The 27,866-nt window shown below is 47.4% G+C and overlaps 1 protein-coding gene across 1 annotated transcript; it reads left to right on the plus strand.

Moving 5' to 3' along the window:
* Window positions 1-12,329: 12,329 nt before the first annotated feature.
* On the plus strand, window positions 12,330-26,865 carry LOC310958994 (uncharacterized protein). Its single transcript, XM_083930159.1, has 14 exons — window positions 12,330-12,476; window positions 13,254-13,459; window positions 13,560-13,697; window positions 15,116-15,257; window positions 15,339-16,650; window positions 17,355-17,496; window positions 17,598-17,741; window positions 18,650-18,727; window positions 19,891-19,949; window positions 20,955-21,145; window positions 22,473-22,873; window positions 24,144-24,243; window positions 25,199-25,382; window positions 25,476-26,865. Exons 1-14 carry the CDS (start codon window positions 12,354-12,356, stop codon window positions 25,610-25,612), a joined length of 3,357 nt encoding a protein of 1,118 aa, XP_083786285.1. The 5' UTR covers window positions 12,330-12,353; the 3' UTR covers window positions 25,613-26,865.
* Window positions 26,866-27,866: the final 1,001 nt, after the last annotated feature.

Here is a 27,866-nt window from a genome sequence, read left to right on the forward strand (position 1 = left end):
CCAACCACGGCTGCTCAAACCACGGCTGCACCGACCACAGCTGCACCGACCACGGCTGCTCCAACCACGGCTGCACCATGTGTCTGCAGGTGTACATCACTTGCTCGGTCATGCTGTGTGAGACCGGCGCTCCCTGGACCAGGTGCTCTCAGGGATGCGTCAGATCCACCTCAGGGAGCCATCGCAGAAAAAGAGAAGCTGTGGCCCAGTCGTCCAGTCACTCCATTTCCCAGGGACCTTTGCACCTGGTTAAGACTTCTGACAGCCAAGGTGAGTGTGCACATACAGTCAAACCATAGAAACGCCTGTGAGCACCACTAACTACATCCTCCAAAATGATCATTTAGTTCAATTAACTATTAACAATTACTTTTAGCTAGATGTACCTAATAAACTGGCAAACAAGTCTAAACAAACCAGAAGATTACCAGATACACTCTGGCTTATCCGGGGTCGGGTCGTGGGGCAGCAGCTTTAGCAGGGGACCCCAAACTTCCCTTTCTCGGGCCACATTAACCAGCTCTAACTGGGGGATCCTGAGGCGTTCCCAGGCCAGTGTGGAGATCTAATCTCTCCACCTGGTCGCTGGTCTTCCCCGAGGCCTCCTCCCAGCTGGACGTGCCTGGAACACCTACCCCTCTCTCTAAGGGAGACTCCAGACCCCCTCCTGAGGAAACACATTTCAGACGCTTGGACCTGGACCTGGTTCTTTGGGTCCTGACCCAGCTTTCATGACCACAGGTGAGGGTAGGAACCAGGACTGAGCGGTAGATCCAGAGCTTTGCCTTCCTCAGCTCCCTTTTCATCACAACGGTGTGGTAGAGCGACTGCAGCTCCGCCCCCGCTGCTCTGATTCTCCGGCCAAACTCACGCTCCATCGTCCCCTCACTCGTGAACATGATCCCGAGGTACTTGAACTCCTTCACTTGGGGTCAGGACTCATTCCCTACCTGGTGTAACAATCCACCGGTTTCTCATATTTAGTTTCAATATGTTTTATGATTGGACACACTTTTCTAACACTGGCCTGATATATAAATACATATCTATTATAAAGTCATTTATTTCATGTTCTTAGCGTCTGTGCTGAGCCTGAATCTGGGCTTGAACATCCTCTTCATTGCCAGCGGCCTCGTGGCAGTGGGAGTGGTGATCCACCGATCAAGGAGGTCCAGAGCTCAATACCAACGGCTGCCAACCGCTGACTCCTGAGACTTAGACTCTTCTCTTTACCCTCGAGTGAATGAATTTGCTTCTGGGAGGTTTAGGGAACACTGCAGTCACATTTATAATCATATATATTCAAATCAACTTGCTGATGAAGTAGGATTTAAATTCTTATGGCATATATTTTGGTATGGATGTGAGATTTTTTTTATTTTTGCTTTTTACTTCTATAATCAATGATGTTGTATCTTTTTTAGGGTATTGGGAGTTTAGGTTAGGTCGCACTCACACTGTCCATCCATAACCGTGCCCAAACACATTTCACGGCTAAAGTCTAGTTCCTTTGACCAGTGTGAGTCGCCTAGCTGGGGCACGCTGGCCGTCTACGGCCCGTTTGGGAGATGTTGGCTTTTGTAAAGCACGTTTGCACATGTACGAGCACGAGTGTGCGCACGTGTACAAACACGAGGCCTACGGTGGCTCTGAGGTCATTTCCTGTGCGCCTGTTGGGACGTAGAAAAAAGAAGGAGGGACCATGCGCGGACATTTAAAACAATGGCGGTGAAAGGTTCACGTTGTGTGATGCGGAGGTGGAGTGTTTACTGCAGATTTTGGTCGATGAAAAGATTCAAAAACAGTCGACAAGACGCACAAAAACTCTGAGGTCTACGGAAAGATCTGGAAACAAAGCCACGCATCGCCATGACGTCATCAATGCGTGTGACGTGTTACGGCGTGATGACGTATAGGCAGCAAGAAGCATTCTCCGAGGCCCAGGTAGTGTGAGTACAAACGGGCCTGGAGGGGGGGACAAGGACCCTAAAGCACGGGGCACGGGACGGAAGGACAGTGTGAGTGCGCTCTGAAACATAAAAGCATAAAAGCATAAAAGCACAGATAGACATAGTAAATAAACTATTTGAGTTCATACAGAACATTATCTTTAGTAAGGTGTAAATAAAGTGTTTACAAAGACAAGATTTAACTCAATAAAAGTGCAAAAAACGACATGAACAGATGGTTTTATGGCGTTTTTCTGACGGACGTTTGTGTCCAAGGATCTCAGAGCGACCTCCTGAAGAGGAAGTCCATTATGAATTATACATTTATGTGATTATGATTAAACATGTTTGACGTATAATTTAGAGTGAACAGAAGGTGCGACTGCAGCCTTTCGTTTCATTGTTAGTTTAAAGGACGGAGGCGAGGTTTCCAGTAACACACACACACACACACACACACACACACACACACACACTGTTACTTGAAACCAAAGCACCTGGTTTGTTATTTTTATCTGTGTGTTTGTTCTTTGAATATTTCTAAACATTAATCTGGCACGTCAGATTAATACCAAACCCTGAAAACTGTTTTTTACAGTGATGGTGCAGGGTTTATATTTTTTAGTGTCGAGCATCGAAATATCTGCAGACTTCTCTTTAAACGGATGAATTTTGCTTTTTAGGGAAGAGGAAAACTCACTGAAAGACACATAAAACACTGTCTTTGTCTTTCTTCATTGATATGTTAATATATATATATTTAAAAGAGTTATTTTTATATCAAATCAAATCAACCTTTATTGATACGGCGCTTTTCATACAGAAAAGTATCACAAAGTGTCTCACAGAGATAAAACCAGGAGAAGAACGTTTAAAGAACCCCCACAGTCATGCACAGAGACACACACACACATGTATACGTTCATACACACATTCACACACACACACACAGCCACGCTGACACACAGACACACACACACACACAGACACACACACACACACACACAGACACACACCTACACACACACTAGCTGTCACTACAGAGAGATGGCCGGGCAGTGAGACCTGAGGTACAGAGGAGGCTAGAGGAAGCTGCCTTTGGGGGGCAACCACACCGGGAGAGATCCCAGTCCAAGGTCACAGGGAGCACCGCCACAGAGACCCCCCAACCCGGGCAGACAGGAGCCTCCGCACTAAGGTGCAGAGCCCTCTAGTCGCCCGGGTCAGAACTGTCCACGGGACAGCACCCCCCCGCGGCCAAGATCAGAGACAACTCCCAGTCTGGCCGCCCCCTTATTTGTGTGTGTGTGTGTGTGTGTGTGTGTGTGTGTGTGTGTGTGTGTGTGTGTGTGTGTGTGTGTGTGTGTGTGTGTGTGTGTGTGTGTGTGTGTGTGTGTGTGTGTGTGTGTGTGTGTGTGTGTGTGTGTGTGTGTGTGTGTGTGTGTGTGTGTGTGTGTGAGACTTACTTGTTGAGTGCATTCTCTGCTGGTTTATTATTATTTTATGATCAGTGACAGAAACAATGAGGAGTGTTGTTTTACCTCATTGTTCGTCTGAAGAACACGGCTGAGGTTTCATCATCCCTTCATTTGTTTTCTTTAGCTGTCAGCTGTTCTTTCCTGAATCTTTCTAAACAATGAGCTCTTGTTAAAGCTTTTTAATTAAAGAACACACATTTCACATCTCGGTACACGGTGATCGCAGCGTTAACACAACCACACTAACTTGTACATTTCCACCGTGAGACAGGAACTCAGTTGTTTTCTCTGCTCAGGTTGTTGCAAAGTTACAGCGTCTCTTAAAGTTAAAGAGTCTCTTCACAGCGTTATTGTTTATTTACGTTACATTAAAAACATTTTTATGAGGCAATAAAAGAGTCAAATTGTTGTCACATGTTGAAACAATACGAGGAAACAACCTGCACCAGCCATATAAGGATGCCAAAAAACTATTATTATTATTATTATTAACAAAAATATATGTGTTGTATCTCTCACAGGCCATAAAATAATGCTAATAATTATGTAATATCACACCAGAAAGAGTGACGTAGTGAATTTAATCACAGCTGTGATTTGGTCATTCATTCATTCATCTTCAGCCTCTTGTCCCCTGTCTCTTGAGTGTGAGGCGGGGTCCACCCTGGACAGGACGCCAGTCTATCGCAGGGTGGTCGTAGGCACATATTCAGTCGTCCCGTTAAGGGTCATTTATGCTCTACGTTTGATAAACATACGGATACGGACGGAGCCTTTTGTTTGTGCTCCGCGTGCAATTCGCCGTATTTCTGCACGTACCCTGCAAGCTTGTGAATACAGAGGAAACGTTGCAGTACCACCGGACACCGTGGGGGCAGTGTCGGGCACCGGACACAGAAACGTGGCCGCTGGTCGCTCGGCCTCACTGACCGGCGCTCTGTGCGAGCTCCCACGCTTAATGTGAGGAGTCACATGGTAAAGCAAGTCATCAAAGCCCCGACGGACGTCCTGAAATACTGAAAGTGACGTTTGCTTCAGTTTCTCTCATCTGTAAAACCAACGTGTGGAGTTCTCAGAGTTCTCACAGGATCGTTTCCTGCTCTCCAGACTCTATTCAGCTTTTCATTCTTCTTCACAGACTGAATGTCGATGATGAGTTTGTATTTTTTAGACTTTTTTCCTTCCCTTTGTCCTCTTGTTGTGGTGTGGTGGTTAGCACTGTTGCCTCACAGCGAGAGAGTTGCTGGTTTGAATCCCAGCTGGGGCCCTTCTGTGTGGAGTTTGCATGTTCTCCCCGTGTCTGCGTGGGTTTTCTCCGGGTTCTCCGGTTTCCTCCCACAGTCCAAAGACGTGCAGGTGTTCGGTTCATTGATGACTCTAAATCACCCGTAGGTGTGAATGGTTGTGTGTCTCTGTTCGTCTCTATGTGTCCTGTGATAGACTGGCGTCCTGTCCAGGGTGGACCCCGCCTCACGCCCGATGTCAGCTGGGATCGGCTCCAGGCCCCCGCGACCCCGACAGGGACAAGAGGCTGAAGATGAATGAATGAAACATGAATTTACGTTAAAAACAGAAAGGCTTACGACCCAGAATCTGGGCTAATAGCTACAATGATGTTCTGTAAATTGGCACTGGTGCCTCTTGTTGAGTCATATTACTTGTTCCGATCTTCCTGTTATATAATTCACACTCAAAATCAACAATATGTGTGTCACAACTCTGAATGCTGAATTACTGGAACTGCTATTGTTCAGAGCTGGCAGCGAACCAGCTCCATCACTTACTGTAAATGCTGCTCGTCCTTCTGCTGCGCGGAGGCGTGTTCTTGTGTTACAGGCACGAATACAGTCTGTGTCACGTAGGTCGGTGTGTCGCAGCGGTCAGAGGACTCTGTTGACATGTTGCATTGCAGCTCACAGCGGTCGATTTACAGAGGTTGTTCTGTGAATGAGGATTCAGCTGCTATCATCTTTTTCTCTTGAATCCCATCTCACCTCATCTTCAGCCTCTGATCCTGGATCAGGTCTCAGGGGCAGCAGCTTTAGCAGGGGACCCCAAACTTCCCTTTCCCGGGCCACATTAACCAGCTCTAACTGGGGGATCCTGAGGCGTTCCCAGGCCAGTGTGGAGATCTAATCTCTCCACCTGGTCCTGGGTCTTCCCCGAGGCCTCCTCCCAGCTGGACGTGCCTGGAACACCTCCCTAGGGAGGCGCCCAGGGTTCATCCTTACCAGATGATCCTGAACCACCTCAACTGGCTCCTTTCAACACAAAGGAGCGGCGGCTCTACTCCGAGTTCCTCACGGATGCTGAACTTCTCCCCCTCTCTCTAAGGGAGACTCCAGACCCCCTCCTGAGGAAACCCATTTCACACGCTTGTAGCTGCGACCTCGTTCTTTCGGTCATGCCCATGGATTTCTCTTGAATCTGCGAAACACAAATATTGATATGAAACATTTTCAGCTCTCCCTGGCCACAGTGTAGCGAGCCCCTAGCTCAGCTCAGGGAGGAGGTAGCGGTGCATGGTTGGGTTAAACACACACCAGACGCTGATTGAGATTTGACTGATTTATTTGTTTAGCACATGTTGAAAGAACAAGAAGATTAAGTAAAAAAATAAAAAGGACAGGCAAAGAAAACCCAGAAAACCCACCTGGGGCTTGTTGGCATGTTGGGTTCCCCACAGTATGGAAACACTTTCACCCAGGAGACGTTGTCTGTGTCCGGGCGTTGACCTCAAATGGTTAAGGTCAATTTATTGATTCGTTGTCACATGTTGAATGAATTACTGACTATTGTCATAATCAATTGATTGTTTTGAGTCATTTTTTAAGGCACAAGAGTCCAAATTCTCTGATTTCAGCTCCTTAAATGTGAATATTTTCTAGTTTCTGTGACAGTGAACTGAAGATCTTTGGGCCGTGGACTAAACGAGACATTTCAGGACGCCATCTTGGACGCCATCTTGAACTTTGGGACACATTTTTCAACATTTTCTGACATTTTATAGAGCAAACAACGAATCGATTAACTGAGAAAATGATTGACTGATCGTCTTGAAAGAGTTTAGGGTCACCATGGACGACCTTTGTTCAGATGATAATCATAATGAGGTGTGGCATCAGACACAGAGCGGGTTAAAACACTGGGACTCTAACGTTACAGTACGGGGTACGCTTCAGAGGACTCAGTGTGTATGAATCTTTTTATCGACCCTCGTCTTTTTGAAACGACCGCACATCCTTAAATATAATAAAACACTGATCTTTAGATGGGAATGGAGTCTCTTTGGTTTCCCTTTCGGTTGTGAAAGCGTCCTCAGATATGCAGGTGAACTGGACCATTACCTGGCCTCTCCCTTCTTACAGTAAATCCAGATCATCGTGTGTGTTCAGGCTTCACAAAACATCCATTCATTCATGCAAAACGAGACAGCGATAAGCGTATTAGACTCAGGGGTGTGTGTGCATTTACTTCCTTGTAGATTTAGCGCGATCGGTGAAGCGTGATTAGCTTTGATACCTGAAACCCTGCGTTTCACCTCTGAAGAATAACCACTGAACTGCAAATCCCCGTAACCAACCGAGCGAGAAAGACAAACAAAGAAGGTGTTCCAGTTCCAGTTCAAGTAGGCAAGTCATGCAGCCGTTCTCACTTCCAACGCATCGCGTACGGCAGCTCGGGCAGTGACGCCGCGCTTCCAACAAAGGCGCTTCGCAGCAACAGCGGCCTCTGGTGGTGAAGTCAGAGTTTCCCCAGAGAAGTTGACAGGCCCAGGGGCACGGGTCCTTTGTGACAGGGGGCTGGTCCACTAAAACAACCTTCATTCATTCATTCATCTTCAACCTCTTGTCCCTGTCGGGGTCGCGGGGGGCTGGAGCCGATCCCAGCTGACATCGGGCGTGAGGCGGGGTCCACCCGTCATCAATGAACCCAACACCTGCACGTCTTTGGACTGTGGGAGGAAACCGGAGAACCCGGAGAAAACCCACGCAGACACAGGGACAACATGCAAACTCAGCACAGAAGGGCCCCAGCAGGGATTCTAACCAGGAACCTTCTCGCTGTGATGCGAAAACAAGAACATCATTAATGATCCTATATCATTTGAAAAAGTATATATGTCTATTTCTATTTTCTTCCCTTTTTTAATTTAACTTTATTGTTTATTTTTTATCTTATTTTGTCAGACTCGAATGTCCCCGTCTGCCGGACATTAAAGGTTTTCTGATTCTGATATTTTAAGTTCACGGTTGGCATGTTATCATTTAGTGCACTACTATTTTTGGACACATGGTGGCGCTCTCTGGGAGCACAGGGTGGTATGAAAGGGGTCGAAGGTGACAGGAAGGGGTGACACAGGTAAACAGTTCTCACCGGGGCGGCAACAGAGAAGCAAGAGTCACAGGATCTGGTACGTGCATCTCTACATCAACCACATCAACCACACCACACTTTATACTTTACGACCTGTTAACGGCGTCTGTGCAGGAGATCACTGCAAACACCTGTGTGTTATTGGTAAGTGGATCAACTATCGCTGAGTCATCGGAAAAACTTCTGAAGGTGGCAGGACTCAATTCAGGACTGGTGGGTCACAGGCGTGCAATACACTGGGAGAACGGTTCGAGTCCCTGTGTGGACCATGAATGGAGCATGGACTGGTGGCTGGAGAGGTGCCAGTTCATCTCCTGGGCACTACCGAGGTGCTGTGGAGCAAGGCACCGAACCCCCAACTGCTCTGGGCGCCGATTCATTGGCAGCCCCCTTGCTCTGACATCTCTCCATTAATTGCATGTATATAGGTCCTGTGTGTGTGTGTGTGTGTGTGTGTGTGTGTGTGTGTGTGTGTGTGTGTGTGTGTGTGTGTGTGTGTGTGTGTGTGTGTGTGTGTGTGTGTGTGTGTGTGTGTGTGTGTGTGTGTGTGTGTGTGTGTGTGTGTGTGTGTGTGTGTGTGTGTGTAAGGCACTTGATTGTGATTGGCTGCTGAGTGCAGTCCAAACACACGGCTCACACACCTACATGTGTTTACTCTGTTCTCATCGCATTAGTCATTGTTGTTTTAGATTTTTTTAAACCTTAAAAATAAACTAAACCTTGCCAGCTGCCAGGTTTGAGAATGAGTGCGAAGCGTTTACGTGTCAACATAAACCAGTTCGTACCTTTTGGTATGAACTGGTTTATGGAGGCGGCATTTCCCGTAAATGGCTGTTTAATTTAGGTCAGGATTGAATTGTACAGTGTTGTGCAATGACATTAAAGGAATAAGGCCAAAGATATTTTTATACTACAAAAGGAGGCGTAACATTCAGGCAACAAAAGGTGCAATGGATTATTATCTGGTATTAGGGCGCACTCCCACTGTGCCTCTGCACCGTGCCCCGTGCTTTAGGGTCCTTGTCCCCCCCTCCAGGCCCGTTTGTACTCACACTACCTGGGCCTCGGAGAATGCTTCTTGCTGCCTATACGTCATCACGCCGTAACATGTCACACGCATTGATGACGTCATGGCGATGCGTGGCTTTGTTTCCAGATCTTTCCGTAGACCTCGGAGTTTTTGTGCGTCTTGTCGACTGTTTTTGAATCTTTTCATCGACCAAATCTGCAGTAAACACTCCACCTCCGCATCACACCAACGTGAACCTTTCACCGCCATTGTTTGAAATGTCCGCGCATGGTCCCTCCTTCTTTTTTCTATGTCCCAACAGGCGCACAGGAAATGACCTCAGAACCGCCGTAGGCCTCGTGCTCGTACACGTGCGCACGCTCGTGCTCGTACACGGGCCGTGGACGGTAGCGTGCCGCTACTAGGCGCGGTACGGTCGCACTCGCACTGATCAAAGGAACCAGACTTTACCCGTAAAACCTGTTACGGCACGGTACGGAGGGACAGTGTGAGTGCGCCCTTATTGAAGGTATTTCGAACGAGGAGTTTACCACATAAAATGTTTTTAATCTTGTTTGTTTGTTCCCTGAAACCCGTTCTGCAGCCAGTCCATTGTTCTGAAACAAACTGAAGTTGGCAGGACTGTGTCCATCGTCCATTCATCTATGAGTTTAGCGCTCTTCTCCTGCATCGCCGCATCCTCTTTTTTGCTCTGGCCGTAATTTCTACAGTAATAAACGTGAGGATTACACAAAAATACAGCGCATTACTTTTTGTAATTAGGTGAACCCATGACGCCTCCCTAGGGAGGTGTTCCAGGCACGTCCAGCTGGGAGGAGGCCTCGGGGAAGACCCAGGACCAGGTGGAGAGATTAGATCTCCACACTGGCCTGGGAACGCCTCAGGATCCCCCAGTTAGAGCTGGTTAATGTGGCCCGGGAAAGTGAAGTTTGGGGTCCCCTGCTAAAGCTGCTGCCCCCGAGACCCGACCCCGGATAAGAGACTGAAGATGAGAGGAGATGCACTGGACAGAATATGGTGAATTTCTTCATCAGACAGAAAACCGTATCGATTTAAGAGGAAACTGATTTCCACTCCACGATAAAGTGATTCTATTATGTGACGAGAGATGCAGAAAAGCTGGTTGTTACAGGAAGAGAAAGCTTTGTTATTGTCCTGAATGCCATTGGACTGATGTAGTTGTTACTGTTGCATGAAAAATAGGTTTAATTCACTAAAGTTTCTCACCTGAACCCCCAAAACATGCTGGTACACATGTATTTGAAGAAGAAGAATTATTACTTTATTAATCCAGCAAGGGGAAAATTCAATTTTTTCACTGTTATTATTATTATTATTCAGGTTACACACACACACACACACACACACACACACTCACACACACACACACACACACACACACGCACACACACACACAGAGACACTCACACAGAAGAAGAAGAAGAATTCCTTTTATTTACCTGCAAGGGAAAATTAAATTGTTTCACTCTGTTGTTATAATTATACAGGTTACACACACACACACACACACACACACACACACACACACACACACACACACACACACACACACACACACACACACAGGCCCGAAATACACACACATGCACAAAGAGGACCTATAAACATGCAATTAATGGAGAGATTTCAGAGCGAGGGGGCTGGTGCCCCGAGTAGTTGGGGGTTCGGTGCCTTGCTCAACAGCACCTCGGCAGTGCCCAGGAGATGAACTGGCACCTCTCCAGCCACCAGTCCACGCTCCATTCACGGTCCACACAGGGACTCGAACCTGCGACCCTCTGGTTACCAGCCGAGTCACCTATGGAAGCCTAAGAAGCAGCTGCTGTAAGAGTTCCAATGTTGTTAGTGAGATTTGATTCCCACGTCTGTAACCGACCGCCTCACATCACGGATTAGTCCCTGCTGTCGCTCTGTACAGGGGCGCCAGGCAAGGCAGGGAACTGTTTAGGGCCCCGGGCCAGTGGAGGGCCCCCCGAGGGCCCCTGAGGGCTGAACAACTTTAACCTACAGCAGTGACAATGCACAGAGTTTACAGACCTGACCTGACCTTACCTATCAACCACCACATGTGCAGCACCAACCACTACTGTAGCAACAACCACTACTACAGCACCAACCACAGCCCCATGGTGGTGGTGGCGTCCAACTACAGCACCAGCCACGACCCCATGGTGGTGGTGGCGTCCAACTACAGCACCAGCCACGACCCCATGGTGGTGGTGGCGTCCAACTACAGCACCAGCCACGACCCCATGGTGGTGGTGGCGTCCAACTACAGCACCAACCACGACCCCATGGTGGTGGTGGCTTCCAACTACAGCACCAGCCACGACCCCATGGTGGTGGTGGCGTCCAACTACAGCACCAGCCACGACCCCATGGTGGTGGTGGCTTCCAACTACAGCACCTGCCACGACCCCATGGTGGTGGTGGCGTCCAACTACAGCACCAACCACAGCCCCATGGTGGTGGTGGCGTCCAACTACAGCACCAACCACAACCCCATGGTGGTGGTGGCTTCCAACTACAGCACCGGCCACAACCCCATGGTGGTGGTGGCGTCCAACTACAGCACCAACCACAACCCCATGGTGGTGGTGGCGTCCAACTACAGCACCTGCCACAACCCCATGGTGGTGGTGGCATCCAACTACAGCACCAACCACAACCCCATGGTGGTGGTGGCTTCCAACTACAGCACCAACCACAACCCCATGGTGGTGGTGGCGTCCAACTACAGCACCAACCACAACCCCATGGTGGTGGTGGCGTCCAACTACAGCACCAACCACGACCCCATGGTTGTGGTGGCCTCCAACTGCAGCACCAACCACAGCCCCATGGTGGTGGTGGCGTCCAACTACAGCACCGGCGGGAACCCCATGGTGGTGGTGGCAGCGTACTACAACCCCTCCACCACCTACTACTCCATACACCGCACCACTGCGCCCCACCACTAGCACTCTCAGCAGACTGCCTTTGCAGTTCTCCGTACTCGGTGAGTCAGGTTTAACTTGTCCTTATGATGATCTGAGCATATTATTATTTTTATTTTTTTTACATTTCCCAGCATTCAGCTCCTCAGCACGGTGTAAAGAAATGTGGATGTATGCAAAATCCTTTATTTGATGCAACCACATCAGTTTAAAACGGTCCTACGTGTCAATGATGGTGATCATAAGTTTCATTTCCCAGCATTTGCAGTGAGGTCAGGATGTCTGCACGCTGCCCGCACGCATTCCTCCTCATACAAGAGTTCGGTTTCGTTATTGAGCTCCTTGTTTTTATTGTAGGTGTTTCAAATGAGGCGTTTACCACATCCAAAAATGTTTTGTTCCCTGAAACCAGTTCTGCAGCCAGTGTATTGTTCTTTAACATACTGAGCATACCGTTAAGGCTGGCAGGGCCGCCCCGTGCCCGCCTGTCAGTGCATATAAGGATGCTGCAGGTGGATGAGAGCGGCACAGACTCTCAGGGCAGAGGTGAGGTCGAGGCATCATGGCTTCCACGCTGGCACTGGTGCTTCAGCTGCTCCTGGTCTCACTGGCGTCTGCATCGCATCACTACGGAGGAACCGTGACCTTCAGCTACAAAGGGAGGAACCCTGACGGCACGTTTCAGGTGAGAGGGGCGACTTTCCATCACGCATTAGAGACGACGCGTTATAATCTGAATATTTCTGGGAGAATATGGAACATTTTAGTTTCAGTTTATTACAAATATTGTACCTTCCAAATATATTTAACTTACCAGGTGGAGATCTAATCTCTCCACCTGGTCCTGGGTCTTCCCCGAGGCCTCCTCCCAGCTGGACGTGCCTGGAACACCTCCCTAGGGAGGCGCCTAGGGTTCATCCTTACCAGATGATCCTGAACCACCTCAACTGGGGGCGACTGTCGCTAGGTGGAAGAGTGGGTCGTCCTCCATTTGAAAGATTGGGGGTTTGATCCCCACCTCCCCGAGTCCACATGTCGAAGTGTCCTTGGGCAAGACACTGAACCCCGAATTGCTCCTCGTGCTGCGCATGGGTGTGTGAATGTGGTGTGAATGGTTAGATTAGATGGTCTGTAGATGTCCACTGCCATCAGTGTGAATGTCTGTGTGAATGTGACAAACACTGTGAAAGCACCTTGTGTAGTCAGAAGACTAGAAAGGTATTTAAGTCCAACTCCAACTGGCTCCTTTCAACTCAAAGGAGCAGCGGCTCTACTCCGAGTTCCTCACGGATGCTGAACTTCTCCCCCTCTCTCTAAGGGAGACTCCAGCCCCCCTCCTGAGGAAACACATTTCACACGCTTGGACCTGCGACCGTGATATCTTGATTACTTCTTTAATGGAAATCAAAACGTCCTTAGTTTCAGTTGTGCAACGATCTCTAACTGTGATCTTTTTCCTCAGGTGGACTTTCGCAACAGGGCGACCTTCGATGGGTGTCAGTACTCCCACTGGTGGTACTGTTACAACGGCGACTGTGGCAATGTTACCAGAAATGACAGAGGCGTACTTGACAGGAGCTTCAATGCACCACGATCCAACAACCAATGGTGTGAGACTGAAACAGTCAGTACCAGAACCGTCCGGACTGACAAACCTTTTCAACTGAGGTGAGCTCTTCTTTTCACTTAAATCAACATCGTTGCTGCTGGTTCGAACGTGTGTTTAGGAATTTGTTAATGGCTCATTCACTGTTTCCACGCGTTACAGGGCAGCTAGCTGCTGTTGGATCCCAACACGCAACTGGGCTGGTAATTGGAGACTAGCGACTCAAGTGGATTTGGGATCAAGATCTGACACTGGAAACCCCAACAGATCCCCGGACGTTGCCATTCTACCTTTCCTACGGTAAGTCCTTTGATGTACCGCGCTTTTCTCAAAGAGGGTTTCTGTCATTTAAGGTTGTTTTTACCACACTGATGTTTGTTTTTAAGTGTTCTTTATTCTGGTAAGTTTGCTTTTAATTCGTTATTGATACTATTAAAATGTGGTGAAACATCGTGATTGACATCTGTGTTTGTCCCGCGGTTGAAACAAAAGGCGACGGTTAGGTTTAAGCATCAAAATGACCATTTCATGTATTGTCTTGGTTTGGCTGAGTACTAGGTAAAAGTCCTTGGATGCATTTAGTCCCTAAAAAATGTATCAAAACTTGTATTTCGAACTGAAACGGTTCACAAGGGCATTGCCTTTGTAATAACAGTTAACATACGTATGGTGGTGGTGGCGTCCAACTACAGCACCAACCACAACCCCATGGTGGTGGTGGCGTCCAACTACAGCACCAACCACAACCCCAGTCAGTCAGTCCACACTAACAAAAGAAACCTGTTTCTGCACCACCTTCATTGGTTGAGACGTTCATGCATGTTGCAGCTCTGACCACACCTCCACGTGTGTAACGTTTTTTATTAGAAATATTAAGGTCAGGGCTCCACGTTTGACCAGACATTTGAGGGCGTCGTCTTGGGCTTCGGGACACACTGATCCACGTTTTTCACCATTTTCTGACATTTTAAAGTGGATTACCAAAGTCACTCCCAAAGGAAGGAGCCCATTGGTGCTTTGTTTTGTGTGTAGGGACTCTTCTCACGCTGCTGCAGAGGTTTGCTGTTATTTTCAGCAGCATTAGTGGTTAAAAAAGACCTTTGAATGCCTTCACCGTGCTGCCCCGAGCTAATGACTGTTAGCCACGTCCGGCTGTTAGCGACTCTCCAGGACCCTGGGATGATTTTGTGCAAAGCGATGCACCTGGAGCACGTTCAATCTTCTTGTTACGTACATGACGTAGTTACATCACTGAGTCCTTTTGAGCCAATCCATGATCTTTTGCTAACCCTAACCAAGAATTAATATGTTTAAATCTGCAACTGTTACGGTAAAACTGCCACTGCGATGAGGTGAGGTGTTTAAAATGGCCACTGTGGGGCCGTTTGACAATGTTACATATGATAGATGCCGTTTTGGGAGGGGTCTATGTATGTGAACGTGTTGCCCCTTCAGTTTTGCATGAAAGGTTTTGGCTAACCTTCGGAAAATGTACTTGGCCGCCCCCTGGTGGTAGTACAAAAAATACCATGTGCAATCTACAAGCACTGACGATCTAACGCTTGGGGAAAACTTGTTTCCCCCTCTCTTCATTATAAATCACAGGTAAACGGTTACATTTAATGAGCCAGCATGTCACTGGTGATTTGGTCCTTTTGTGTAAAGGATCGTCCTTTTGCAGAAGACTGTTAGTAACTAATGTCGCGTGTCTATTCAAGAGTTCCCCAGAACTGCCCACGGGACTACAAGCTGATGTCCTTTGACCCGGATGGCGACAGAGTTCGATGCCGATATGGGACATCCAGAGGTGGAGAGTGCGGCGGCATGTGTGAACGACCTTCAGGCTTTTCTTTAGATCAGGTTGGTTGAAAATCTGTTGTACTTGTAAAATACCTGACTGATGCTTTGCCTCACTTGACGACCAAATGTTCCCACTGATAGGACTCTTGCACATTACGCTACCGCTACTCCTATGCCCACCCCAACGTTTATGCATTTGAGTTGGCGGTGGAGGACTACCCACGAACGTACATCTCTCTGTCCTACTCTGATGGATCCACAGCTCAAAGGGCTCCACTGACAATAAGGGGAAAGAGATTTATCCAATATCCAGCAAGTCCACCAACTACCACATCCTCATGGAATTGGTGGTGGTATAATACACCACCATCCCCAACCCCAACCTACGACCCATGGTGGTGGTTTTATCCTTCACCTGCAGCACCAACCCCACCCCAAACCACAACCCCAGCCTACGACCCATGGTGGTGGTTTTATTCTACACCTGCAGCACCAACCCCACCCCAAACCACAACCCCAACCCCAGCCTACGACCCATGGTGGTGGTTTTATACTACACCAGCCACAACCACAACCACACCCCCACCCCCTACCACACCCCCACCCCAAACCCCAGCCTACGACCCATGGTGGTGGTTTTATTCTACACCAGCTACAACCCCAACCACACCCCCACCCCCAACCACACCCCCAGCCTACGACCCATGGTGGTGGCTCTATACTACACCAGCCACAACCACACCCCCAACCCCAACCCCAGCCTACAACCCATGGTGGTGGTTTTATACTACACCAGCACCAACCACAACCACACCCCCAACCCCACCCTACGACCCATGGTGGTGGTTTTATACTACACCAGCACCAACCACAACTGCAGCACCATCCTCAACCCCATGGTGGTGGTGGTGGCGTACAACTACAGCACCAACCACAACAGCAGCACCAACAACTACTGCAGCAACAACCACAACTGCAGCACCAACCACAACCCCATGGTGGTGGTGGCGTCCAACTGCAGCACCAACCACAATCCCATGGTGGTGGTGGTGGCAATCAACCACCACAAGTGCAGCACCAACCACTACTGCAGCACCAACCACTACTGCAGCAACAACCACAACTGCAGCACCAACCACAACCCCATGGTGGTGGTGGCGTCCAACTGCAGCACCAACCACAATCCCATGGTGGTGGTGGTGGCAATCAACCACCACAACTACAGCACCAACCACAACAGCAGCACCAACAACTACTGCAGCAACAACCACAACTGCAGCACCAACCACAGCTCCATGGTGGTGGTGGCGTCCAACTACAGCACCGGCGGCAACCCCATGGTGGTGGTGGCAGCGTACTACAACCCCTCCACCACCTACTACACCATACACCGCACCACTGCGCCCCACCACTAAACCTCTCAGCAGACTGCCTTTGCAGTTCTCCGTACTCGGTGAGTCAGGTTTAACTTGTCCTCGTTATTATCTGAGCAAATTTTAATGATGATTTCCTGTTTCTTCATTGGTTGAGACGTTCATGCATGTTGAAGCTCCGACCACACCTCCACGTGTGACGTTACACACGTTTTTTTTAGAAATATAAAGGTCAGGGCTCCAAGTTTGACCAGACATTTGAGGGCATCGTCTTGGACTTCGGGAAACACTGATCCATGTTTTTCACCATTTTCTGACATTTTACAGACTAAACAACTAATTGAGAAATTGAGAAATGAGTTGACACATTAATCAGTAGTTAAACATAATCATTAGTAACACATAAAACAAAGCACCAACATTGCATCGAACCCAGAGTTCATTAAAAGAGTGTTTTGAAAGATCTTACCAACTTACCTAAGTGGATTACCAAAGTCAATCCCAAAGGAAGGAGCCCATTGGTGCTTTGTTTTGTGTATAGGGACTCTTCTCATGCTGCTGCAGAGGTTTGCTGTTATTTTCAGCAGCATTAGTGGTTAAAAAAGACCTTTGAATGCCTTCACCCTGCTGCCCCGAGCTAATCACTGTTAGCCACGTCCAGCTGTTAGGGACTCTCCTGGATTTCTCTGTTAATTGTTGTTACACAAAAAAAATAAACTGTCTGGAAACAGCATCAAAGTGGCAGTTTTCTTACTTTATGTGCTTTCTTTTTTTTAAACTCCAGTGGACCCCCCTGCTCCCTCATGTCAGGAGGGGCTCTACTTGCCAAAGTTTTTGTCCCCAACACCTGGAAATGGGGAACTCATCCGTGCAGAGGTCAACAAAGAACTGGAGATCAGAGTGAAGGCACAAGCTGCATACTCAACGTAAGTGAGAACCAGTGTGATCAGTTAGGCCTGTCTCGAGTACGATAACATCAGCAATAAGGAGGAAATGTCTGGTTTTTCCTTGTTTTGATTTCACACAGAATTCAGGATATGATCATCAGCGGGCCTCTGCATATCAGCAAGCACAGGACCACACATGGAGACTTCGTCATCAGGTGGACGCCAACGGCAGAAGACCTTGGAGATTATTTCCCCATCTGCTTCGCTGTTGAGTCAATGGACTGGTAAGCCATTCTATTTAGTGTGTGTGTGTGTGTGTGTGTGTGTGTGTGTGTGTGTGTGTGTGTGTGTGTGTGTGTGTGTGTGTGTGTGTGTGTGTGTGTGTGTGTGTGTGTGTGTGTGTGTGTGTGTGTGTGTGTGTGTGTGTGTGTGTGTGTGTGTGTGTGTGTGTGTGTGTGTGTGTGTGTGTGTGTCATAGACTGTAAAATAACAGACGTAGCGTCTCCGTCGAAGTCCGTTCTCTCAACTTGATCCAATTGTCCTCGCCTACGGGAGTCTCCATTGACTTGGCCTCATTTCCTCTGACCAAAAAAGGGCATGTATGTGACGTTGGGGGGAGGGGCGTACCTCCATCTGGCTGACGTTTACCTCCGAGGAGAAGTAAGGGCCAGAGGCTAGCTGTCACGCAAGAGGCCACGCCCCTAATTATTCATAAACTTTAACCTCCAATAAAATAAAAACTAGCCCCTCCCCCTCAGTGTTGTCATGGAGATCTGAGCTAAACACACAGACTAGAATGTTCTTTTGTCCTTAAACAGGTTTAATGATGCTGTGTAAACGGCCTGTTTAACATGGGGCTCAATGAGAAACTGCTCTGTTATGAAACCTGCCCCTAGTGGACACTCAGAGAACTGACGCTGACGGAGCTTCCTGATTGGATCAAACAGGAAGTCGCTTCGGTTGGGGATTGATCCACATATGAACCTGAAACCTGTTCATTCAAATCGACCACTAGAGGGCACTACAGCATCTTCATTTCAGTTTAACGTTACATTAAAGTTTCATTGCAAAACTCACCGGATATGTTTCAGAACAATGTGTAAAAGAACTACATGTGTAAAAGTTTCAGTTTGGCTGAGGCGGGGGCTTGGTGTGTCTGTGTGTGTGTAACCGTGATTTTACACATTTGTAGGTACGCTCCCACAACCACCCCTCAAACCACATGGAGTCACTACTACCACTACCACTACCACCCCACCCCATCTTCACAGTAAGTAACATTTCTTTGAGCCGGAGAGAAATTTAAGAACGTTAAATATTTCATATTTGAAAATAATACCCAGTTATTAACATTACCTGTTTATCATACTTGTTATCTCAGTTTGGCTGTTTGTTATTGATCTGTTTGTGCCTTGTTATTGTTCCAGCGTAAAATATTTAAAGGTTTTTGTTCAATCCATTGTTGTTTTAGTCTGATTTAGATGTGTCCAGGATTGATTGTGAAGTCTGAAGCCGATGTGTGTCAAAACTTAGGGCGCCCTCCCACTGTGCCTCCGTCCCGTGCCCCGTGCTTTAGGGTCCTTGTCCCCCCCTCCAGGCCCGTTTGTACTCACACTACCTGGGCCTCGGAGAATGCTTCTTGCTGCCTATACGTCATCACGCCGTAACACGTCACACGCATTGATGACGTCATGGCGATGCGTGGCTTTGTTTCCAGATCTTTCCGTAGACCTCGGAGTTTTTGTGCGTCTTGTCGACTGTTTTTGAATCTTTTCTTCGACCAAATCTGCAGTAAACACTCCACCTCCGCATCACACCAACGTGAACCTTTCACCGCCATTGTTTGAAATGTCCGCGCATGGTCCCTCCTTCTTTTTTCTACGTCCCAACAGGCACACAGGAAATGACCTCAGAACCACCGTAGGCCTCGTGCTCGTACACGTGCGCACGCTCGTTCTCGTACATGTGCAAACGTGCTTTACTAAAGCCCACCTCTCCCAAACGGGCCGTGGACGGCAAGCGTACCGCTCCTAGGTGCGGAGCGGTTGCACTCACACTGGTCAAACGTACTAGGCTTTACCCTTAAAACCTGTTTGGCCCGGTGCGGAAGGACAGTGTGAGTGCGCCCTTAGAGAACTTAAAGGCTGGTACCATCTGCATTTTCAACCTCAAACTATGCTCAGTTTTTTAAACTACTTTTTTGGGAGGGTCGGGAAAATACGTTTCACTTAAAGTATATATATAAAAGACAGAGATGTCAACAAATCACACACTGGCATATCACTTTACCTTAAAACAAAAGTGGAACTGTGGGTAAAGTGACCTAACGTGTTCACTTTTTAATGTTTATTTGTAATTAGGAGACAAAAAAACTCACACACTAATGATGTTAACATTGGTAAATCGGCCTCACTGTTCACTGATGTCTTGCAGGTCTGGCATCTATCAGTCGGAGATGAGGTGTGTTGTCGTTGAGGTCCAGAAACAGCAAAGTGAGTGGAAATAGTTTAGTTCACTTTAATGTAATGCTGTGTATTTCCCCCACATGCTGAATGCTGCGTTAACCCTCTAAAACCTGAACCACGGAGTTCTAATTTTTTTTACGGACAAAACGTGAATTCATGAAAACACCTTTAGTATCACACGACATACATTTCAACATCATCTCATCTTCAGCCTCTTATCCTGGATCGGGTCTCGAGCAGCTCTTGCAGGGGACCCCAAACTTCCCTTTCCCGGGCCACATTAACCAGCTCTAACTGGGGGATCCCGAGGCGTTCCCAGGCCAGTGTGGAGATCTAATCTCTCCACCTGGTCCTGGGTCTTCCCCGAGGCCTCCTCCCAGCTGGACGTGCCTGGAACACCTCCCTAGGGAGGCGCCCAGGGTTCATCCTTACCAGATGATCCTGAACCACCTCAACTGGCTCCTTTCAACACAAAGGAGCAGCGGCTCTACTCCGAGTTCCTCACGGATGCTGAACTTCTCCCCCTCTCTCTAAGGGAGACTCCAGACCCCCTCCTGAGGAAACACATTTCACACGCTTGGACCTGGACCTGGTTCTTTGGGTCCTGACCCAGCTTTCATGACCACAGGTGAGGGTAGGAACCAGGACTGAGGGTAGATCCAGAGCTTTGTCTTCCTCAGCTCTCTTTTGGTCACAACGGTGAGGTAGAGCGACTGCAGCTCCGCCCCCGCTGCTCCGATTCTCCGGCCAAACTCACGCTCCATCGTCCCCTCACTCGTGAACAAGATCCCGAGGTACTTGAACTCCTTCACTTGGGGTCAGGACTCATTCCCTACCTGGGGTAACAATCCGCCGGTTTCCTGTTGAGAGCCATGGCCTCAGAGTTAGAGGTGCCGATCCTCATCCCAGCCGTTTCACACTCGGCTGCGACTATAAAATAACAACTGCACGGATCAATGTTTGCATAAAATATAATTAAAAATATGTCGTTCCCCGCATCATTATTAAATATATGTCCGTCTCGTCTTCTAGTTGAAGCCCATGTGATCTGCGGGGAGTCCACGATGACAGTGGAGATGGATAAATCTTCATTCCCTGGACTCCAGGAGGATCACTTGCGTCTCAATGACCCCAGCAACACGGTCTGCAGCCTGCGGAGACACTCCAACAGCACTCACGTCATCGCTGTCATCCCACTCAACGCCTGTGGCACTCAGCTCGAGGTAACCTTCTCACGACGTACTCTCATCGCCGGGTTCGTATGATGGCTTAGGAAATATCACACACGAGTGGGCCGAAAAGAAGTGACGGTCAGGGATTAAGAACCAGAACAACTGGGGCGTCCTCTGGCTCTGGGTGGAGTTCCCGTCCCAGTTAGTCCGAGGCAGCGACCAGAGTTTGAATCCGACCTGCGGCCCTTTGCTGTGTCTCATCCTCTTTAACAAAAAAAAAACAGAAAATCTTTAAGAAAATACCGGTTTAGAAGAAAGGTTGTGGTTCCTGTCCAGGGAAGTCCTGTGTTTGAGGACCCCCTCACCCCCCTGACCATACTCCCGCAACATGTTCTTAAGGTATGAGCAGGTCCTGAACCAAATCCTGTGAGAAATGTGTACGAAAAAACACGACTTCCTGACTGCAAAGCCAAACAGGAAGTGCAACAACACACAAAAAACAGCGTTCTGTGACCGATTTAAGCCGACAAAAGGTGACGGTTAGGGTTCGGCATGAAAAACACTTGGTAATCTCATCTCATCTTCAGCCGCTTATCCGGGGTCGGGTCGCGGGGGCAGCAGCTTTAGCAGGGGACCCCAAACTTCCCTTTCCCGGGCCACATTAACCAGCTCTAACTGGGGGATCCTGAGGCGTTCTCAGGCCAGTGTGGAGATCTAATCTCTCCACCTGGTCCTGGGTCTTCCCCGAGGCCTCCTCCCAGCTGGACGTGCCTGGAACACCTCCCTAGGGAGGCGCCCAGGGTTCATCCTTACTTGCAAAAAGGCCGGGGATGGGTTGAACCCCGCTCCCCTGGCTTAAAGTCTTGCTGTCTACTACATCACGTTCTTTCACAGTGGGGAATACACACACAATAAATGGTCGGATACACAGGATTTACTGTGCATTCGTTGTTGTTATATGTACGATAACTGCACGAGAACAGCCTGTTTGCGATCTTATGTCCCTACAGTAATAAATATGTGGATTACACAGAAATGACAGCGCGTTACTTTTTGTAGTTATTTGTACTGTGGCTCAGTGTGTGAGTGGGTCATCCTCCATTCTAGAGATTGGCGGTTCGATCCCCACATGTTGAAGTGTCCTTGGGCAAGACACTGAACCCCGAATTGCTCCTCGTGCTGCGCATGGGTGTGTGAATGTGTGTGAATGATCAGATTAGATGGTGTGTAGATGTCGACTGCCGTCAGTGTGAATGTGACAAACACTGTGAAAGCACCTTGAGTCGTCAGAAGAAAGGCGGCGTTTCATCACCTGGCGTGCTCTCTCTCAGTTATTGGTGTGTGTGAGGACTGAATACCAAACCTTTCACCTCTGCAGGAAGACGATGAATATCTGTATTTCAAAAACGAAATCACCACGGTGGACAACAGGCACGACCTGATCACCAGGCGACACCAGGTGGAGGTGAAGTTCGACTGCCAGTACTCCAAACATGGCAACGCGACGCTGAGCTTCACGGCGCACAGGCCGCTGGTCACGGTGTGGGAGAAAGGCCTCGGCACGTTCACCTACCAGTTTGAATTCTTTCCCAACAACCAGTTCAGGACCATGATCAATCCGAACTCGTACCCTCTGGAGTACGACGTAGGGAGCAGGATTTACATGGAGATAGAGGCGACCTCCACCCTCAACAACACCGAGCTGTTTGTGGAGTCCTGCCGAGCTGCACCTTACGACAACCCAAACTACCGGCCGACCTACTCCATCATTGAAAATGGGTAAGCATGAGTACACCACCCAGTGGCAACAGGGGGTATTACAGTATTTATGTAGAGGTTTGAGAGTTTTACCTTCAGAGGTTCTCAAACTATTTTCAGTAAAGAACCCAAATTAAGTATTTTTCAAAAGGACTTTGTAACACTTAATATGCTCCATCTCTAAATTCATGGTAAACTCTTTTTCAAAACTGGCTTAGTAGTGAAATTATAAATTCTGCTATGGCAATTACTAATTTTGCATCTATTTTTGGTCATTTTGCTTCTATTTTTAGTCATTTTGCATCTATTTTTGGTTATTTTGCTTCTACTTTTAGTCATTTTGCATCTATTCTGACTCATTTTGCATCTATTCTGACTCATTTTGCATCTATTTTTAGTCATTTTGCATCTATTCTGACTCATTTTGCATCTATTTTTAGTCATTTTGCATCTATTCTGACTCATTTTGCATCTATTCTGACTCATTTTGCATCTATTCTTAGTCATTTTGCATCTATTCTGACTCATTTTGCATCTATTCTTAGTCATTTTGCATCTATTTTTGGTTATTTTGCTTCTATTAGACATTTTGCATCTATTCTGACTCATTTTGCTTCTATTTTTAGTCATTTTGCATCTATTTTTAGTCATTTTGCATCTATTTTTAGTCATTTTGCATCTATTTTTCGTTATCTTGCTCCTATTTTTAGTCATTTTGCATCTATTTTTAGTGATTTTGTTTATATTTTTAGTCGTTTTGCATCTATTTTGTCTCATTTTCCTTCTATCTTGACACAATTTGCATCTACTTTTGGTTATTTTGCTTCTAGTTTTAGTCATTTTGCATCTAATTTTGGTTATTTTGCTTTTATTTGTAGTTATTTTGCTCCTATTTTTAGTCCTTTTGCATCTATTCTGACTCATTTTCCTTTCTATTTTGACACAATTTGCCTCTATTTTACATTTACATTTTTCTATTGTACTTATTATCCTATAGTTATTTTAGGCAGGACTGATCATTTTTAATTAACATTTAAAAAAGAGCTCATGAATTGCTGCAGTGATCCAAAAAAAAAAAAACCCATTTGAGAAACACTTTTGCAGATGATCACCTGCTGTTACCTTAGAGGCTCGTCATCGCAGCATGATGTCAGGATGTGAGAGCAGTCTCTAGGACAACCTGTGCTCCTTATCTCATCATGTCAATACAGAACAACCTCTGCCACTATGATAACACCCACTGTGAGGCAAAGACTTACAGAGGATGTTTGTGTTGTTTCGCTCTGGTTAGGTGTAAAGTCGACCCGACTGTTCAGATCCATTCCCCCTCCCATGGGAGAAACTTCGAGTTCAGCATGGAGGCCTTCAAGTTCATCGGCTTGCACGACCAGGTAAAGAACGGATGAGGGACTTTAAACGCCTCAGTGATATCTGTAAATGCTTCAAGGAATAGGTCCGATTCTTAGGGCACACTCCCACTGTGCCTCCGTCCCGTGCCCCGTGCTTTAGGGTCCTTGTCCCCCCCTCCAGGCCCGTTTGTACTCACACTACCTGGGCCTCGGAGAATGCTTCTTGCTGCCTATAAGTCATCACGCCGTAACACGTCACACGCATTGATGACGTCATGGCGATGCGTGGCTTTGTTTCCAGATCTTTCCGTAGACCTCTGAGTTTTTGTGCGTCTTGTCGACTGTTTTTGAATCTTTTCATCGACCAAATCTGCAGTAAACACTCCACCTCCACATCACACCAACGTGAACCTTTCACCGCCATTGTTTGAAATGTCCGCGCATGGTCCCTCCTTCTTTTTTCTACGTCCCAACAGGCGCACAGGAAGTGACCTCAGAACCGCCGTAGGCCTTGTGCTCGTACACGTGCAAACGTGCTTTACTAAAGCCCACCTCTCCCAAACGGGCCGTGGACGGCAACTGTACGGCTCCTAGGCGTGGTACGGTTGCACTCACACTCTCAAAGGAACTAGACTTTAGCCGTGAAACGAGCTTGGGCACGGTACGGAGGCACAGTGTGAGTGCGCCCTAAGTTTCTTTTTCATTCTAAACAAGTGTTATCTAACGCTCATTTGATTGGGTGGACAGGTACATAGGAATATCATCACGGAAATTGCATTCACGCTTCATGCTGCGTTGTCTTTTTTGATGATGCTGACTTAAGTCTCGAGATTTAGTTCCTCTGTTTTATAAAAGTATAAAAGATTATTTCACATCGTGAATCAGATAAACTCTGCGTGAATTCAACTTCTTGAGCTTTAGAAATGAATAGCGCGGATATTTGCCCTCTAGAGGAGACGACAGCCGCTCTAATGACAGCGTGTTCTGCTGCGTTCAGGTGTACATCAGCTGTTCGGTCCTGATGTGTGAAGCAAACAGCCCCGGCAGCAGGTGCTCGCAGGGATGCATCAGTCACAGTCATCACAGCCGAAAGAGAGAGGCCGCCATTCAGAGCGAGAGGCACTTTGTTTCCCAGGGTCCTCTGCGCTTAAAGAGATCCGCAGAGAGCGCCGGAAGCCCAGGTACGGAAACAGGAAGTGTGTTCTTCACAGCGACACCTTGCCTCGTTTGAGACTTCAGCTCAAATCCAAACTGTGCTTCTCTCTTCTCTCCAGCGGTCAGTCTGAATCTGAACCTGGCGTTCGTCGCTGGATGTCTTCTCGCAGCTGTCGGCATGATCGGTGCAGTGGTCCTGTACAAAACCAAAGGGTCAAGGGTCAAATACCAACAGCTGCCCACGTTTGAGAGTTAAGACGGGAGAACATCTCTGGATCAGTCACATTTGACCACATTGGCGGTCCCCAATCGCCTCTCGTCCGACATTCAAAGCTTCTATTGAAGGTTTTAAATGACGTTAAATTGAACGTCTGTCGTCATATTTCCGACGTCATCACCCTGAAAACGAAACCCTGAATAAAAGGATTCAACTTATTTTGCCGCCTCCTCCGACCCCACGACCTGACGGGCACACGGGTAAGACAGCCCCAGGAAAACTAAAGGAAAAAATGTATAGAATAGATTAAAATGTATAAATAGAATGAATAAAATAATGCTGATGATGATGGTGGTTAGCACTGTCGCCTCACAGTGAGAAGGTTCCTGGTTTGAGTCCCTGCTGGGGCCCTTCTGTGTGGAGTTTGCATGTTGTCCCCGTGTCTGCGTGGGTTTTCTCCGGGTTCTCCGGTTTCCTCCCACAGTCCAAAGACGTGCAGGTGTTGGGTTCATTGATGACTCTAAATCACCCGTAGGTGTGAATGGTTGTCTGTCTCTGTTCGTCTCTATGTGTCCTGTGATAGACTGGCGTCCTGTCCAGGGTGGACCACCCCGCCTCGCGACCCCGGGATAAGCGGTTGAACATGAATGAATGAATGATAATGATAAAGTAATTAATTAAGTGAATCAAATTGAAAATAATGAATGAATATATACTTAAAATAAATAAACCGCAGCTCTGAATGCCAAAGAAAATGTCACACGAATGCTGATCTTGGTAAAATCAATGAACTTTAGAGCCGCAACAATTAATCTGTTAATCAATTAATTAACCATTAAATCATTTTCCTGCTGTTTTAATAATAATGGACCAATTGTTTTTTAAGTGATACACAAAGAAAAAACATTTATCTGTGAACTCTTCGTGGGTTCTGTCTTTCTCCACGGCAGCAAACTGAACATGCACTTTTGTTATTAAGGACAAAACAATGATAATTTAGATTTTTACGCTATTAATGAACAATTTTGATATGTTTTGCTGTCACATGTTGATTTCATGCATCTAATAAAGGGCCTGTTTAAATGAATTAACCTTAATAAACACAATAAGAAATGTTTTATACTGATCAACACACTTACAAATGATTCTACTCTTATGTATTAATGTCAAATTTACCCTGAAAAAAACGTTTTTCTTTATTTGTTCTCCTTTTTAACACAAACAGTGCTTATTTATCCCAAATCAGTGATGAAACCTGCTTCATAGATCAATAAAACATATATTCTTTTACACATTTGTATGATTTTGTCCTCTTTAATGCTCCTTCTCTCTCACACACACACACACACACACACACACACACACACACACACACACACACACACACACACACACACACACACACACACACACACACACACACACACACACACACACACACACACACACACACACACACACACACACACACACACACACACGTGAAGTTATTAAAGGTGCTGGTGTTGATGGAACCTTTCCAAAATAAAACAACTATTTTAATATCCCTCCTTTTTTTGACGTTTCATTGAATCAGTTTGAACCTTTTGTATGATCTAAATCTGTCGAACAAGAACAGACTGGGAAGTCTTTAAAACAGCGAGTCGGGCAGAATCAGGCCGAGCTGCAGGACGACTTTAACGGGCGCTGAGGAGTTTCAGTTAAAGGTCCCGTATTAGGTCCCCAAGGCAATTTCAGTCAAAAGCAACTGGACTTGGTTATTTATCTCGGAAGACGTTTCACCTCTCATCCAAGAGGCTTCATCAGTTCATGTACGCAACTGAGCAGGACCAGGACCAGGACCAGGACCAGGCTGGGACTGGACCAGAACCAGGACCAGGCTGGGGCTGGGGCTGGGGCTGGACTAGGACCTGGACCAGGAGCAGGCCAGGACTGGTCCAACTAACTGGTGTGGAGATCCAAGTATTTAACCTCTCACAAGCCCGATGACGTCACTGGAACCCTTTGTGCTCCAAGTGCCAACAACCAACGTTAGAGTGGCAGTCGTTGGTGGAAGTAGGTTTGGACCTGGTTAGTGCTGGTCCAGTCCCAGCCTGGTCCTGGTCCTGGTCCTGGTCCTGGTCCAGTCGTTGGTGGAAGTAGGTCTGGACTTAGTTAGTGCTGGTCCAGTCCCGATGTGTGAAGCGAACAGCCCCGGCAGCAGGTGCTCGCAGGGATGCATCAGTCACAGTCATCACAGCGGAAAGAGAGAGGCCGCCATTCAGAGCGAGAGGCACTTTGTTTCCCAGGGTCC

This window comes from Echiichthys vipera (assembly GCF_963691815.1).
Source record: "Echiichthys vipera genome assembly, chromosome: 1".
NCBI lineage: Eukaryota > Metazoa > Chordata > Actinopteri > Perciformes > Trachinidae > Echiichthys > Echiichthys vipera.

Excerpts from the sequence above, each read along its gene's own strand:
- LOC310958994 (XM_083930159.1), top strand. The coding sequence starts at position 12,354 with ATGGCTTCCACGCTGGCACTGGTGCTTCAGCTGCTCCTGGTCTCACTG. Across the intron at positions 12,477-13,253 it reads ACCCTGACGGCACGTTTCAG|GTGGACTTTCGCAACAGGGC; the intron begins GTGAGAGGGGCG and ends CTTTTTCCTCAG. Across the intron at positions 16,651-17,354 it reads TTTGCAGTTCTCCGTACTCG|TGGACCCCCCTGCTCCCTCA; the intron begins GTGAGTCAGGTT and ends TTTAAACTCCAG.